The sequence below is a fragment of the Atractosteus spatula genome, chromosome 2 (assembly GCF_055471065.1).
Source record: "Atractosteus spatula isolate fAtrSpa1 chromosome 2, fAtrSpa1.hap1, whole genome shotgun sequence".
Lineage (NCBI taxonomy): Eukaryota > Metazoa > Chordata > Actinopteri > Semionotiformes > Lepisosteidae > Atractosteus > Atractosteus spatula.
Genome location: NC_142707.1, coordinates 38815259 through 38833382, shown reverse-complemented (window position 1 = coordinate 38833382; position 18124 = coordinate 38815259). Strand labels below are relative to the sequence as shown.

The 18124-nt window shown below is 37.3% G+C and overlaps 1 protein-coding gene across 1 annotated transcript in view; it reads right to left on the bottom strand.

Annotated features, from left to right (window-relative positions):
• The window catches only part of gpcpd1 (glycerophosphocholine phosphodiesterase 1), a 40975-nt gene extending 25535 nt beyond the window's left edge, over positions 1-15440 (bottom strand). Inside the window, exons 1-6 of the mRNA XM_088907336.1 lie at positions 15327-15440; positions 10375-10465; positions 8793-8883; positions 8009-8093; positions 5626-5701; positions 2413-2454 (exon numbers count right to left, since the gene is read on the bottom strand). Coding sequence (XP_088763462.1) covers positions 2413-2454; positions 5626-5701; positions 8009-8093; positions 8793-8883; positions 10375-10423 — 343 coding nt within the window. The 5' untranslated portion in view covers positions 10424-10465; positions 15327-15440. The remainder of the gene's footprint in view (positions 1-2412; positions 2455-5625; positions 5702-8008; positions 8094-8792; positions 8884-10374; positions 10466-15326) is intronic.
• Positions 15441-18124: the final 2684 nt, after the last annotated feature.

Genomic DNA, 18124 nt, shown 5'->3' with positions numbered 1-18124 from the left:
CCTCCCCCTAGAATATTCCACTATAAAGCAAAAAATAATTTTACAAAATAATAATCAGAATTCTGATATACACAATTCTCCATTAAGTACACAATTAAACAATGAACATATTATTACAAAAAATAATATATCATACTTCTTTTATGTACATAAATGTTGTTTAAGAAAATACTACCACCTTTTAATGGTATCTTCATACCAATCAATACACGCATGCGCAATCCTGAAATAGGCACTACTAAGCCAACCCCTGTTGCCATGCCAAAGTTTGGGTCCTACAGGTTTGCGGGAGAAACCATTTTGCCGGTGAGAAATCCAAACAGCTTATTTATTTGAAACACGTGAGTTGATCACCAGTTTGGTTCATTTCACTTCTAAAACAAAGGAAAACTGGTGTTTGGCTTGAGTTAATGTTTAATTTTGATAATACGGAGTCTCCAGTTACACCCTAGACAGGATGCCAGTCCATTGCAGGGCACACACTCACACCAGGGCCAGTTTTCACAGAAGCCAATTAACCTATGAGTATGTTTTTGGACTGTAGGAGACAACCAGAGCACCCGAGAGAAACCCACACGAGTAAGGGGAGAATATACAAACTCCACACAGAAAGCACCCAAGGTCTGGTATTGAATGCAGGGCCCCAGCGCTGCAAGGTAGCAATGCTAACCATTGAGCTACCATGCCACCCTTAAGAAATAATTAAATAGATAATTAATATAAAAGAAAGTCACGATAAAGTCATGATGCTACAAAATATTCAAACACTTTGCTTTGGCAAATCCTAATTAATTTATAGTAGGTGCAAAAAATTACCCTAACAAACCACACGATTAGTCTCAGTTTGTGTGCATTAACAATGGTCCACATTGATTTTACAATAAGAACCTCCATCTCTGTAAGGTCCCTCAGAATTTCAAGCAAGAATTCAACCATGACAACCAGAGATCAAAACAATTAAGAGAAAGTAAGAAGTGGAATATGTATCATACAAATCAGAAACTACCTAGATCAGGCTGTCCTTCTAAACTGAGCAGCCAGGCAAGGAGAAAACTGATTTGACATGCCACTTTGAGGCTAACACCAACTTTGAAAGATTTCAGTGGCTGAGATTTAATAAAAGGTCAACAACTTGCAGTCATTCCACTAAGCAGGCCCATATGGCAGAGTGGAAAACTCGTCTCAAGTTTGCAACAAAGCATTTAAGTGATACTGTAAACATGTGGCAAAATGTTTTGTGGTCAGACAAAATTAGAACTTACTGCTGTAAACAAAAGCGTTACATCTGATGCAGTGCATCACTCAGTCAACACCATCTTTACTGACACATATGGTGGTGGCAGCATTATGTTTTAATAATTGCAGGGCTGTCAAGACTGATAGGGACATAAGTACTGGTATTAAATACTAGAGGAAAACATGGTTTAGACCTACAATTGGGATAAAAAATGCCCCTTTCAGCAGGACAATCACCCAAAGCACGAGGTCAGAGCTACACTGGGGTGGCTTAAGAATACGAAAGTGAATGTCCTTGACTGTCCAAATCAAATTCCTAACTTAAATACTACTAAGAATCTATGGAAAGACGTGAAAACTGCTGTCCATAGGCAATTCTCAAACAACTTGAGAAAGTATTATAAAGTCTGCCAAGTAGAACAGACAAAAAGTGCACCATATCAATGTGCACAGTTGATAGAGACATACCCAAACAGATGTGCAGCTCTAACCGCTGCCAAAAATGTTTCTATCAGATATTGAGTTCACAGGTCTGAATACTGACAGAATAATCACATTTATTTTTTTAACTTCTGTGTGAGCAAATAAGTTTTGAATAAAATATTAAGTTTAAACATTTTATATGCATAATTTTGTAATGTCATGAATTGGTGCACCATAGGGAAGTTTGCATCCTAATGTGAAGGTATTGGATATAAACAACGAAATGGTTGCAGGATATTGTTGATTTTGGTTGAATGTATGAAGTGCTCACAATGTACTCCTTATTAATTAAAACTTTAACAATATTAGTATTGTACATCAAGAGGACATATGTTTTTCTTAGCCTGAAACAAAGTATGTCTGAATTAAGAATTATATTTTTTAATTCCTGTACAGTATAATATTTAAACAAATTAAACATGATATTGCAATATACCTCCAAAAGTTCAAGTAGGTAGCTACATCAGCATGGGTAGGTTTATTCCATGCTGAAAAAAAAGAAACAGTATTTCGGCTGTGGAGCTTTCTCCAGGTTTATTTCAGCATGGATTAAACCTTTACCTCTTCCTTTGCTACCTCCAGAAGTTGATATAAATTATACCTAAATAAGCAATACAAGTCTGCCATTCATAAAAAAGCACAAGGTTAAGATGACAGATAAGATACTTCCAATCACACTTATGCAATACTTACTGTAAAAACCAAAATATCCATCATCGACTACTAGCTCCAGTTCTGAAATGTAAGAAATGTAAGATAATAATACACAATTAATATTAGAATAATCTGAAGTAAAGGAAAGAAAGACAAACATAGCAGAGCATTTGCATTTAAAAATGTTAGCTTTTGTGATAAAATATAAAATATTCAAAATAACTAAGAGTACATTGTATTACAAAACATTTGCCTCAGTTGAGTGCTGTCTATAACACAGGCTGCTTTGCCATATTAAAATGAGAAGCCTTGACAAACACAAAAACAGAGCAAACAGAAACATGCCCAAATCTGGTTGCTTGCCTTTATGAATTGCACAGAACCCAAAGCCAATGACCACGCAAAAAAACATTACATATGTATTTCACTGGCATGACTGCTCCCATCACAAGTCTGCATATTAACAGCCTACTTACTTTTAAATTACATTTGGATTTAGGTTTTCTTGACTGTCTATAAAAAAGAGATTACCAGTGGCAGTCATATTTTTTACACTGATAATCTCTTTTATTAATTAAAATAAATGTTTTCAAGGGCATAGTATCACAATAAAAATAAGTTCCATAAGTATTTTGTAAGATTAATTTACTGACATTTAATTCAGATTTTGCCAGACAGCAACAACAAAAATATGAAATAACCATGAAACAGACTTCCTAGGAGGCACATAATGAAGTGTACAACGTACTTGACTGACAGCCAGCATCAAAGGCAACAGTTAAGGTCAATAATCAGGACTTAAATTGTATTACAATGTTTGTCTTTTATGCTTACAATAAAGTAAAAGACCTTTAAAAATTGGTGATGCTTTTATTGTTATTTCCCATTTTTAGTGTGCAAAATAAAACTCACAGTGATCAAAACCAAAGCTTGCTTTAATAAACAAAAGAAGCCAAGGCCTGCATTAGACTTTAATGAAAACTTTTTGAAGACACGATTGTCATAAAGAAAACCACAGCAAGCAGAAGTAAGAAACTGCAAGGTATTTAAGCCATTACTATTACTATTGTAACAAATCAAGACTTGCCTTTTTGCAGGATGCAAGATAAATGTTGACCTATTTGCTGTAAAAGATTGAGTATAAACACCTTCTGAATACAAGTCTATCACTTAATACCACTCAGAAACTGAATACAAATTAGAGGTACTTGTATCTAGAGTATCTAACTATATGTATCTAACAGTGATCCATAGATCCTTTTTCTACATTAATTTAATTTTCAAAAATAAAGTATTTACCAAACGACTTCAGTATTAGCTTTCAGAAAAAAAATGTAAATTGAGACCACAAACTTTTTTTTTTAAACTGAACTGTTCCAGAAAAGACAATTTGCAAACAAGAGATGCACCAAAAACAAAGTTGAAGAGATTTCTGGATTTGCAGTTCTGCTAAATCTGTGGACTTAATCAAAACCCTAAATCCTGAATTGGGGACATTAAGTGTACGTACATAATTACTTTATTTTGGTTTCAAACACAGGTCACCTTCAACAGTTTGTTGAAGGTTAATGATATATCTAGAGGTTATAGTAAAAATTTTAAATTTAGACATGTATCTCAGTGCCTGCAGAAAAGGAAGTGCAAGTGGAAATAACACAAGCATCTGTTATTTAAGTAAACTTTGATTTTTTAAAAGTCAAATGCAAAATAAAAAAAGGTAAATATTTTGTTTTTTATATTCACTTTATTCATATTACTAAATAGCGTTGTGTAAATATTAAAGATAAGAAAAGTAAAACCCTCTAATTAAGTAAGGTTTAAAGAACACGCTCCATTTATCACTGTTTGTGAAAGAGATTCTGGGATAAATTTATGCTAATTTATAGTATACTGAGCATCAAAAGAAACATCACTTACAACATCAAAAGAAAAAGTTAGGCAGGAGTTTTTATTGAACAGGTATCATAGGCAAATTATCATTTATCAATTGTAAATTATCATCAACAAAAGGTAGACTGTTAAAATCACAGACTTGCAGCATACTGTAAATAGAAGAGCAATAGAACAGAATAGAAGAAGCAACATAGGTTGTAGATGCTACAGTATATGCAGGATTCCTCTTGTACAGCTTGCACAAGCATGTGGCTGTTTACTGTTTATCAATCCCTAGATAACACGTCATCCTACCTCATCCCACTAATGCTCACTGGGGCTCAGAACTGACAAATAGGGCATCCACAATGTAACTGAAACATTCTCACCATGCAAGAAAAAACATCTGTTACATAAGCAAATATGTAACATTCTGCTGGAATGTGTTAATATCTGGTCTATCCATGAAGGTAGCAAGGGAGGCCATAGGACTTCCATCAGTGTAGAGGCATGTAGTCATGCTGCCATCAGTCACCACAAGTGGAGTTCTTTATAGTCTGTAGTTATTACATTTGGACCTCCCTATTGATCTTGGACTGGTGTTGTGACTTTTAGTCTCCTGCTGACACATGGCCTAATGTTGACAGAAGTTTATCATCTGTTTATCATCCTTCCAGGTTAGAAATTACTGGCAGCAAACATCTTAGATGGCAAGCAACAGTGTGCTCACTTATTTCAGTTTTTGACATACTGAAAACACAAAAAGATTAATTTCTTCTTTGGTATATTGGTTCCTTTCTGTGATTTTTTTTTATTTCTTGATTTTTTGCCAGCCTGACATTAAACAGGTTAAATCACCTGGGACCGATCAGATCTCTCACTAATGTTGTAACTTAGTGCTAATGCAACATTCTAATGCTAATGCTAATGCTAATGCTCACTCTATTGTATCAATGTCAGTCATTAATGAATGATACATGAATCAAAATGCCATCAAAAACATGTAATGAACATCTATATCTTTATTATTTATTCTTCTAAAAACAAGCATTCATAGAATGATCAGGATTATTTTGATGCTCAGTATATGTATTGACACAGCTGATGTCTGTTACTGGGTAGTCGGAGCAAATCAAAACTATTTCAGCACTAAATATGATACTTTTACATATATGTATTAAGTATTTAAGTGTGTATTTAATGTATTCTTTAACAATTATAACTAACGTTTTAAAATATTTTTTCTGTTTTCTATGGTACTAAACAACTGCACTTAAGAGGCTTTTTTCTTTTACGTACTCCCACATCCACTCCTAAGAAATTCCAGCAAAACCATAAACGTGTCATACACTTTATCAAAACCATGCAATTTGTACATACCTGAAGTGTTCAATGCTCGTGGATGTTGATGGGTCTCCCACTTATTGACTATCACTTGACATGGATCACCTGCATTCTGCAATTCCAATGTCAAACATGTTAATGATAAAAATGATAAAAATCAATATTCACTCTTATGCAAAATAAAATGTTCCAACAAAATCTGAGCTCTAACATTTACCAATCCATCAACTGGTCAGCCACAAAAAACTTAGATTGGAAAACTTGATTAATTAGTCAACGTAATATATTTCCATTTCAAGAAATGTAATGCAAACAGAGGCAAAAAAATCACTTTAATCACACTTTAATTTAGGGATGAAAAATTAAACCAATTGAAAAATTAGACTTTCTAAACGGTTGAATCAGTTCTGTCACATTTCTAAAAACAAATACAACATTTTAAAATATATTTAAGCATATTATTTACCACATTTATAACATTCTATTTATAAATATATATATGTACGGTTCCATGAAAAAATAACTGTCCCCTTTCACATCTTCTGCATTTTTGTACATTTTTGCCATTGAATTTGAACAGAGCTTCAAGGGGGTCCTAGTGCTATATAAAAGTAGTCCGGGTGAACAAATAACACCAACAACTTTGCTGCTAGTTTCATGTATTTCATAACCAAAGTCATCTAACATGCAAAGTTCCGGTGTGCCAAAGTTAATACCCTCTTAGGTTCAGTATCTAGTTGCACCACTTTTAGCTGCAATAACTGTAACTAAACCCTTCCTGTAATTGGTGATCAGTCTCTCACATCGCTGTGTAGGAATCTGTGGGCCATTCCTTCATGACAAGCTGCTTCAATTCAGTAACATGAGGGTTTTCTAGCATTTCGAAAATTTGAAAAGGGATTAACACTTTTTCACTGCATAAATGGTCACCTTATTGCAAGCAGCTATATCTTCACAAGTGGTAACCCACTGAAGCTAAGCAGGCGTGAGCCTGGCCAGTACCTGGATGGCAGACCTCTAAGGTTGCCACAAGAAGAGGTGTTAGTGGGACCAATAGGGAGCACATAGTGTTGGTTCTAATGCCCAAGTGTAGTAACAGGGACACAATACTGTACAAAAGGTGCCATTCCTCGAATGAGATGTAAAATCAAGGTCCTGACCTAATAATCCCCATCTTTGAAATGGCCTTACAACTGTGCTCTCCTCCCCATTGACAGCTGATGTGTGGTGAGCATACTGGCACAGTTTGGCTGCCATCACATCATCCAAGTGGGGGCTACACATTTGTGGTGATTAGGCCTGTTAAGTGCTTTCAGTGGAGGTTTCAGGAAAATGGGATAATAATAATGTGCTACCAAAATCTTGCCCCTCAATTTGCTACATCTGGACTTAATTCACGCCACTATTTCTCTGGGCCAAGGCTACCTCTGTGATCAATAATGAAGATTTTGGGTATTTGTGGTATTCCATATTATGCCATAAGTTACAGTGTGAGAAACAAAGCAGCTTTCTTTGAGTCTGCCATACACTGCCATGGCAAAGCATATTAAGCAGCCAGATGGTGAGGCTGGGTGAAGATTTAAATGATTTAATTTTCTATATGAGCTGTACAAGTACTGAGAACAAAATACAAATACCATTTTCAGTTCAAAGTTGACTGCGGACTGCAAAGTAAACTTGATATAAAAACTAAGAGTGCTAAATGCGATTTATTAAAAATGACAGCAATTGCAATGCACTAAAATGTATCATACCCTGTTCATTAAAAAAGAAATTGGGATTGCTTTCAGGGGACAAATTTCATCACCTGCACACATTTTTACCCTGTTTGAAACTTACAAAGGTTAACCTTTCCATGCCTGGATCAGATGCTAAAATTATATGTGAATTCCAAGAATTTCTAGGGTGCAGCAATAGGAACAAATCCTCCACCCATTTTCCAACTGCTTTATCCAAAAGGGGACCAAGAGCCAATCCTGGCAATCAACAGGTGCAAAGCAAAATATACATACTGTACATATTCGCGTGGGTTTGCTCTCACAGTCCAAAGACATACTGGTAAGTTAATTGGCTTCTGGGAAAATTGGACCTGGAGAGTGTGTGGGTATTTGTGTCTGTGTGTCTGCCCAGCGTACTGTCCTGGGTTTATCCTGCCTTGTGCCTGTTGCTTGCTTGGGTAAGCTCTGGTTGTCCTGCAACTTTGTATTGGACAGTGTGGTTAGAAGATGGATGATCTTCTAACCACACTGGATGATTGGACAGTGTGGTTAGAAGATGGACCTTTTAATAATTAAGACTTACTTTTATGTGCTTACCCCCTCTCACCTAAAACGAAATAAAACTACAATGAGAGTGTTAGTCTAAGTACAGTAATGTTCTATATAACCTAAATTGTGTTGATAGTGAATAAATAACTCACCTTGGATTCTAGAAAAAAGCCTTTAAAATAGCGATAATTAGAGAGGGTCCCTTCTGGAATATTGACTGTTCTTTTCCACAAAGTTCTGTTGGAAGCAAACAAATAACTTCCGATTAATATAAAGTAACAAAGAAAACAAAACTAAAAAGTATTCACAAAATGAACTAAAAGAGTGACTTGGATCAAAGGCTTACATGCACATAGAGTACACCTGCTAGACTGAGACAGAGCTAGATCACTAACTGACTGTGACCAGAGTTCCTGTGGACACTGTGGGAGACTTGAGACAGCCAGGATATCCTGGACTGGCTGCACAACAGCAGGTGTGACCTGTGACTTGCCGGGCTGTCAACAGCAACCACACCCCTCCTCTAGTCGATGTCTGTTTTGCTGTAAGGTGTCTGATACAACTGAGGTACAAAAATGGATACCACATTTGGAGCAAAGCACACATGATCAGGTACAAGGGTCACAGCATTAAATATTGATAAGTTATGGTTTGTGAAATTCACAATTAGAGGCTACAAAAAATGTGTCAAGAAAAATAGGCGATTTGGAGATTCCAAAATAAAATGAGCTCTCAGAAATCAGAGATACATGTTCACTAGCTGGAAGTAGTTAAGACAGCTGCCTTCAGTGTGATATGCAAGGTATTAATGTTCTATCATGAGATACTCTTAGTAACAAACTAAAAATATATGAATGAACAAACATTTAAAAGGCAACAGGACATACATATTAACAGGAGATGATTTTTTTAAACTGTTCTTAGATGGACATTTACCCATCATCCTCATCAGGCAGCAGAGTCACCGCTTTCTGTGGACACCAACCCCCAAGAGTCCCACAGCTGCCAACCACTGCTATAAATTCACCTGAGGAAATAAAAAAATCCAAGTATTTAACTTTATTTGTGGTTAATGAGTTAAAATTAATAAAGAAAAAGCAACTAAATGACATGCCTTTCTAAATCACTAAAATACTCTAATCTAAAAAAGCCTGTAAAAATCTAAATGAGACCATGTCTAGGACATATTGCAAGAAATAAAACACAACAGGGAAAACAAAATAGTTACAGTAACTTTTGACCTGAATTTTTAAGTGGCTGGTGCAGCTGTTCATCATACACTATTAACAGCGCACTTATCTTTTAAGATTATATTTTTGCTTTCAGTACCAGAAATGGGATGCATTCTGTTTTGACTAGTAATGATACGTCTATTTTAAACATTGTTAGAATGCCTTTACTGTTGTTCGTCATGGTACAAAAAATATAATAGCCTAAACAATGAATCTATAATCTATCAATCACCACAATTTAAAAAAACATGCTAAGTTTCTAACTTGGAACTGTGAATATTACCAGAGCACAAAAAAATAAGAAGGAAGATTGATTTCTCCTGAGTCAAGTCAGAACAGCCTGGATCATAGTATTATTTACCTAAACCACGGTAGGGCTGTAAAGACAGAGGCTTGCAAACAAAACCAACACTGTACCTATAACATCTTTCTAAGAATCCATTAACCTGTTCAGGCCCTGTTCGGGCACTTGATTTGTGGGCGGAGTGGTGGCTCTGTGGCTGGAAGGTTGCCGGTTCAAATCCCGTGGCCGGCAGAGGAATCCTACTCCGTTGGGTCCCTGAGCAAGGCCCTTAACCCCAACTGCTCCAGGGGCGCCATATAAATGGCTGACCCTGCGTTCTGATCCCAAGCTTCTCTCCCCATCTGTGTGTATGTCTCATGGTATGAAAATTAAAATTCCTAATGCAAGAAATTGTATATGGCTAATAAAGTGATCTTATCTCATCTTACCAGAAACCCACTTATTTCTGGTAAAGATCAAGCACCCTGGAGCCTGTCTGGGAATCATGGCACACAAACTGGGACTACACCCTGGGACATCAGTCCACTGTAGAGCAAACACGTATGGACAGATTGGAGACACTAATTAACTTATCCAGCATGTCATGGTAGGAAGTAGGAGACAACTGAAGCACCTAGACAAAAATGTAGCAAACCGGGCTGAGAATATATAAACTTGTTGTAAAAGGCACGCAAGAGCTGAGATGCACTGGAAGTAATCACCATATGCTGCCACATAACTTTTAAGCATTTTTTTATTTGGTGAATTACTTACTAATGTTCTAGTAGGTGCAAAACATTATGACAAACAAAGCACAAATCTCTCTATAAATACTGTACTTCCAAAAAACAATTATGCATTATCCTCATTCTGTGGCTCTACTCAAGTCTAGCTAAATCTGGGTTTGAAAAATAGTTTGGATTCGACTCCCAGCAGTACGTGGCATTTAATGTCTACACTTTTAGAAAATATACCCTCAAGGACCATAAACTAGTCCTCCTACCTGGAGATGTTGCTCCCCTTACTGTAAAGGTGACTTGACAGTAGTCCATGTCTACAGGTGAAATGGAAATCTGGAGAAAAGCTGAAGGCACCTGTAGAACCAATTAATTTGTGTTAATTTGGATCTTTTTTCAAATATACCAATGAATCCAGCATGAAAAAGCATTTGTGTGATAAAAAAAAGCACGAGAGAAAAATTTGTTAATCTTTTTCTTTCACTTGCTTAATTTACTATTTTTATACTTCTAGTTAAAATCTTGAATTTCCATAAGAGGTTAGTTGGGAGGTTTTAGAAGGGTAATATGGTACAATTTGACTAAACACAAATTTGGCTTTACGGGGTACTCAAAAACTTTCACCCACATGTAAATTGCGTGTCAACCCTAAAAACCCAAAAAAATAGGTTGGGCTCAATTTTCCTCATCTATTTCATTAAAAAAAACACATAACATACCAGAATGAGTTGGGGACTAAATAATGTTTCTCACTTTTAAAAAATTATATACTGTAATCATAATATCACTGCACAGTGCAATATTGTAAGTCATAAATAACTGAATTCCAGCAAAAACAGGAGTGTGAAAAAATGTGTCTCTCTTAAGTATTCCTTTATATAAAAAAGTAACAAAGCATATATACAATAACACTCTGGAAAATGGAAGTGCTTTGGTAGCCTTCAAAACATACAGTATGCATTGATTCCTGAAGATCCCCTGTTGCCTTGGATTACAAATGGAAGCAACACACACAAAATCTTAAGCAGTAAAAGATAGTAAATCACAGTTAAAGTCAGAGAGCTGTCCGTACACTACAGAAAAATGGCCACTGACCTCCACAAGTTGGCAGATGCCTATAAAAGAATCAAGAAAACAATTAATCTATCACTTTCTACTGGAGAGCCCATTATTAGGAATTTTAAACCTACTTCTATTGTGTTCTAGTAACGGGACACAAGAGTACCTTGCCACACCAGCAGTGACACAAGTGAATGAGAACTACCAAAGTCATCTGCATGCATTCACAGCTCGGCTGCAAGGATAACACTTCTTCTGAGACCATAACCACAGAAAGAAGTGAGACTCAACCATCTTTTGAATAACAACTGAAACCATCTTAAACTCAGATTAACTAAAAACTGAACTTTATGGACATGCTCATCTGCATTATGTATGACATAAAAAATTAATCTTAAATAGGAAAAACATATATGCCCACTGAGAAATATTTTGGGGAAAAAACTTTGTTTTGGAGTTGTTTTGCATCTGCAGGTCAAGATCATGTTGAAATAATGAATTCCAAAACACTTTGACAAATCAATAATGCCATAGACTAGCCAGGAAATTTCCACCAATCACCTGGTTCTGTCAAATACAGACGTCACTCCTTTCTAAACCTTTGGCCAAAGGCAAACGTTGCACGAAGGTGTCTTTAGATGCAGATGAGGTGAGGAGATCTCTGCTAAAAGTGAACACACGCAAGGCTGCAGGCCCTGACGGCATACCCAGTCGTGTCCTCAGAGCCTGCGCCAATCAACTGGCGGGTGTATTCACAGACATTTTCAACATGTCTCTGGCCCAAACCGTAGTCCCCACCTGCTTCAAGACAACCACCATCATCCTAATACCAAAGAAAACCACAGTGACATGTCTTAATGACTACCAACCAGTGGCACTAACACCTGTCATTATGAAGTGCTTCGAGAGACTGGTCATGACGCACATTAAGGGCACTATTCCAAACACACTAGACCCGTACCAGTTTGCCTACCTGCCCAACAGATCCACAGATGACGCAATCTCCATTGCCATACACACTGCCCTATCCCATCTGGACAAAAAGAACACATACGCAAGACTACTATTCATCGACTTCAGCTCAGCTTTTAACACTTAACATCATTCCAGAGAAACTAGTCAAGAAACTCAGTGTACTGGGTCTCAACACCACCCTCTGCAACTGGATTCGGGTCTTTCTGACAGGCAGACCTCAGGCTGTCAGGCTTGGAAACCACACCTCCAGCACACTAACACTGAACACTGCGGTCCCCCAGGGGTGTGTGCTTAGTCCATTGCTCTACTCCCTCTATATCCACGACTGTAAGGCCAAACACAACACCAACTCCAACTCCAAGTTTGCAGATGACACCACAGTTGTAGGTCTGATCACAGACGATGAGAGGGCCTACAGGGAGGAGGAGGAGGTCAATCTCCTTATGACGTGGTGTGAAGACAACAACCTCACCCTCAATGTCGGCAAAACCAAGGAGCTGATCGTTGATTTCAGGAAACTGCAAAACAGACATGCCCCTATCCACATCAACGGGACTGAAGTGGAAAGGGTCAGTAACTTTAAATTCCTTGGCGTCTATATCACCGAGGACCTCACATGGTCTCTCAACATCACCTATCTGATCAAGAAAGCGCAACAGCGCCTGTACTTCCTAAGACGGTTGAAGAAGGCTAAGATATGTCCCCAGATCCTCACTAACTTTTACAGATGTACTACAGAAAGAACACTGACAGGCTGCATCACAGGGTGGTATGGAAACTGCAGTACTGCTGACCGCAAAGCCCTACAGCGGGTGTTGAAAACTGCCCAGTCCATCACTGGGGTTGCCCTCCCATCTACACAGGACATTTATGACAGACGGTGCTTGAGGAAAGCTCGAAGCATCATCAAAGACCCCACACACCCCAGCTGCAGACTGTACGACCCGCTACCATCTGGAAAACGGTACCGGAGCATTCGGGCCCGGACTACCAGACTCAGAGACAGTTTTTACCCCCGCACTATCAAACTATTAAATTCCCAGCCTCTCTCACTCTCACCTATGATCTGAACCTCAGTGCCTTCTTTCTTACCAAAAACTCAAACACACATTGAAATCTACCTCTACCTTACATGTCATAAAGCTCACTCCCCATAATTTCTATCCCTTTATTTTATTCTGTTGATGCATGTTTTTGCACATCTGATGTTTTTTTGCACATAACCTGTTACCTTTTTGTTGTTTTGCACATTGCCTGCTGTTGTTTTGCACATTGCCTGCTGTTGTTTTTTTGCACACTGCCTGTTGTCTCTGTCTTTCTTTTGTTATACAATTGTATTGTTGTTTTTTTCTCTTCTTTGTACTACTTATCAGCTAAATAGCATTTTGTTATACCATATACCTGTATATGAGTATACTGACAATGAACTTGAACTTGAACTTGGCATTAGCCATCCACTGGTAAAACAGAAGAAACCATTTACCATTGGAGAAGTAAAGGAGGCAATGACAGTGGTTGCTGACACTTTGTTCAATTAATTTAAAAATGTTAAAAATGATTAAATCACAACAGCCAACAAGAATGCTCTGTTTGGCATTTCAGCAGTCACTATAGGTGATAACAGATGTCATTTCAGGCTTTATTGCACTTACTGTAGGAAAAAATCATTCTGAATTATCATCTTATATCAATTACCACTGTGTTATGTAGTATACCGTATCAACAACATTTAGATCTGATGCCTGAAATTGTCACCTTTGTAAGTTCAAGAATAACCTTACAGTATATCTTTGGACTTTGGAAAGAGACTGGAGCACCCAGAGGAAATCCAAGTGAACACAGGGAGAACATACAAACTCCACACAGGTAGCACTGAGGTCTGGAATAGAACCCAGGGCCAATGTTAACCACTGTGACTCGCCAAATGGAAATCATCAAGTCCAAATGTAGCACTTGCCTTGCAGATCAGATGCTTATCTGATGGGCTCTATGAGACTGGCCATCTCAAACTAAGACGCCGACTTCAAAGCATTCTCTGTTCAATTACAGGTGAGTGTTACATACTGTATAAACAGCTTTGGGTTTGGAAGAAATCGCATTTTTAAAAGGTTGCATTTCGATTCTAAAAGTGATCTTCAAGTCTTAAAAAAGGCTTGAGACAGCCGCTGCAGGAAATGAGAGGCTGCAAAGTCACTGAAGTTCTCCAGTTGTCTACAGTTGTACTACGTAAAAACGATATGTAAGCGGAACACATACGTGTCAGAAGCAGTAAAAATGAAATGTTAGCTGCATTTTATTAAACATTTTCTTAATTTGCACCCCACTGCTTTATGCTAACAGTTTTACACAGATGGAAAACAAAATTTGTACTCAAGATCTTTTCACGTCAACAAAAGTGTTTTGTTACCGTCTAAAAGTAAAATAGTACTGATGTACTATATAAAGAAAAAAAAACTTCAAAAACTATCGACTCTTGTCGCTTGAATAGATGGGCCTGAACTGGGCACACCCATTAACTTCAGTCCCAATTCCTGATGCCAAAAATTAATTAAATTTCAAACATGGCATTCAATTTTATAACACTGGTATGTACATAATTAAGTAGTATTTTCAGATCTAGGTGGTTTTCACTGCATCTGCGGGGACAGAAGACGATTTTATTCTCTTTCGCAGTCCCAACTGCAGCAGCTAATTCGGGACGGCCTCACTACATCATTTGGTAATAAGGCAAATGCCTGAAACAAATTTAAAATAAATGTTGCTAGAAATCCACTAACGCGACGGATACTGTAACTGGCTATTCTGCAAGTGCAATGCAGTCAGCTCTGGCCACACAAATCATGTGCTTTGCGCTTTACTGAACCCAGTGACCCATTTTTACTGGCAACTGCCCCGGGACAAACAGGAGGGAATCCCATTAAAAGTGTCATTTACAGCTGACCTTCCTTTAAAACAATCCAAAACATGAACAGATGGTTGGAGTGTGCACTAGGTTTTAACAACAGCAGCGTTTCTCTCGGTCTTGAGATCGACTTGCTAATGCAATGTGTCCAAACCGCCTCGAGCCGGATTCAATGACAATGGAGTAGCGCGGTGGAAACCGGATTCAAAACATAAAACACTGAAGCGGTCATCGACAGCCAACAAAAACACATGTATCCAGAGGGCATTTTCAAACGCTTACCTTCTGTCAAATCATGAACACTACCGGTCCGCACCCTGCGCTTAAGAACACGATTCTGTCATCCCAGCCGCATAGCTTTCGATTTAGCAGTCATGTCAACAATGTTATCCCCGCCTCAGCAGCTGCTGATTCGTTCATGTTTTTTGTGCTGATTAGCGATTGGTCAATTATATTGTTTTTTGTTCTTTTGCTGCTATGACACAGGTGGGTTTGACGTAACTTCCCATTGTTAGATTCACTTCTCAGACCGGCCGGAGTGAAGATCAGAGTTGAGACTAATACCTGAAGGACTGAAACCCTGGACATTTAGCAATTCTCATCACCAAACACACTTTAGAGTTAGAACGCAGAACAAATGGTTAGGGCCCAAAAAGAACAGAAGAAAGATCTGACCCTTCAAAGAACTATTTATGTTACCTTGTATGGTTCTATGAATCCACTGAATTCAGTTGTCCAATGTTATCTGTGCACCCCAATGAATAACTACATTTCTTTTTGCAGATCAGAGATCAATATTTTTCCTCACAACCAACAACTTAAATTTTTGCACGTCTTTAATTATTTCTCCTCAATTATCTACTCCTTTATAAATTGGTGTTTATTTAAAATATTTTGTGCTAAGTTTTATAACTGCTGTATACATTTGCATGTAAGACATTTTCTCTTCAGTCTTCATGCTTTCATCAAAACATTGAAAATGTAATTTTTGAGTAGACAGGTTGATTAATTTGTTAATCAAATAATCAAGTCAAATGAAAGAAATATATACTGAAATGTTTTTTGCGTATCTGTATGTAACACAAGTTCAAATCAAGTTTGAAGTCTTGATTTTTTATTACCATAAAACTGCTTACATACTGTAAATAATGCTGTAATATGGATTTGTGACAGCAGCAGCAGAGTTAGCGACTCGTTATAGTCACCGGAAGGCGAATTACAATGTAGAAAATGCAAATGAAAAATGTAAAAAGTCTGTTTATATTAAATATAATGCTTTTACTTTAATCCACTTTGTATTTTAATCCGTGGTTTTTCATACTGTCTGTGGTTACAGCTGGATGTTTTTTGCTGAGTCATCTAGTCCCCTGCTGTCGCTGCAAGATGCGGCCTCTTGCGAGACAATTGTCTTTTCACTCACCGTTTTCCCCGTGACTTTACATACGTGTTTTCTTCTCTATTCCTGGCTCTGTCTAGATGGTCGTCGTCTTTATGTACAGTATTTACTAGTAATGTTTCATCTTCGTAGATGTGCATATAATGTTTTTTTTTTTTCAGGCAAAACTGCAAGGGTCTCTCAAACGCATTGCAACATTAAATGTAGAGTACATAAACTAAGATTAAACTGTACGTAATCCTTGGGCACCTTCTGCAGTATATTATTATACTATACTATATATTATACATTATTATAATATTCTTGCAAGACTCCTTACATTACCTTTTTGGTAACAACAAAAGGAAACAAATTAGGTTAATTTTATAACAAGTTCTATAGTTTTATTTACATTGTTATTTATGTAAAATTGATACTTTTCCTCCCACCAGCAATGCAGGTTATGCTTGATTGACTAGACCTGGATTCGGGACTTTCTGAAAGTGCACCTTTCTGGATCGAGAAGATTTCATTTTAATAATTGGGGTGTTAGGTTAGCTCCCAGTACCAGCCATACTGGCAAGAGAATTATATTTAGAAATGTTGTCAGTTACACCTGGGGTTCTCAACATCTAAACATAAAGGTATGTACCATTGCACAACTATGGTCAACATTTTTATCTTTTTTTAATTTTCTTAGCAAAAGTATACAGACTCCAGGCTTACTTTGTATTATCTGTGTAAAGAATATTCTGCCTCACTGTTCTGTTGGATCAGCGTATTCCCTAGATTGTCAGCAGCTGATATTAGGAAACAGTATTCCATAACTGTGATATAGGCACAGAATTCTGTAGCTCTTGGTTTTATATTGAACAAGATTTTCCCCACACACCCTTGATGTCCAAAACATTAATATTATTAAATAACAGCTAAAAATGGGCACAATCACCTCTTCGTATTTATAACCTTTCTTGTTGTTTGATTGCTAAGAGGATCCCTCCATATAATTCTTGAAATAAACCAGACTATATGCTTCAACTGTGTGGGTAGGTAGCTTGTTCCTTACACCCCTCTGTGTATAAGAACATCTCTTATTCTCAGTCTTAAATGCACTCCACCTTAATTTCCATATTATATAAGTCATCATGAAAAGCTTTTTGGAAATGTTAATGTAGTGTAGCAGTCACCATTCTCCCACTGGATATTTGGCAGAGACACACTGGGAGCGGGGTGGCTGTCTGTTCCAGAGGAGAGCTTAGAGTGCCAGAACGTTGAGCAGCACTTTGCCCTGGCAATGGGGATGGAGACAATCTGGCAAAGAGTTTTGGCAGTAAAGTGTGTGAGCTGAATTTCCTAACAACTAAGGATATGTTCACTCCTGGGTCTTTTTTGTTCCTTAGAATTTGTGCAGTTCCTTTCAGGATTAGCCCACCTTACATTAGAAGAAAGCATTACAATTTGATTTTCTACACTCCAGTGTTTCTTTTGAGTATCAATAAACTCGTGCTACAATACCATATGACAGGTATACTTGTATTATTTTCCTGATGTATCTTAACGAGAGCTAAACTTTGTAAATTGACACTGACTATTCCTGATAAGGTTATTACTAGAAATATCTTCTGTTTTAGTTCTTAATATTTCTTCATAACATTTGGCTCATCAAGGTCATCTAGTTTTAAGTCCTGTGGTTACACTTAGAACA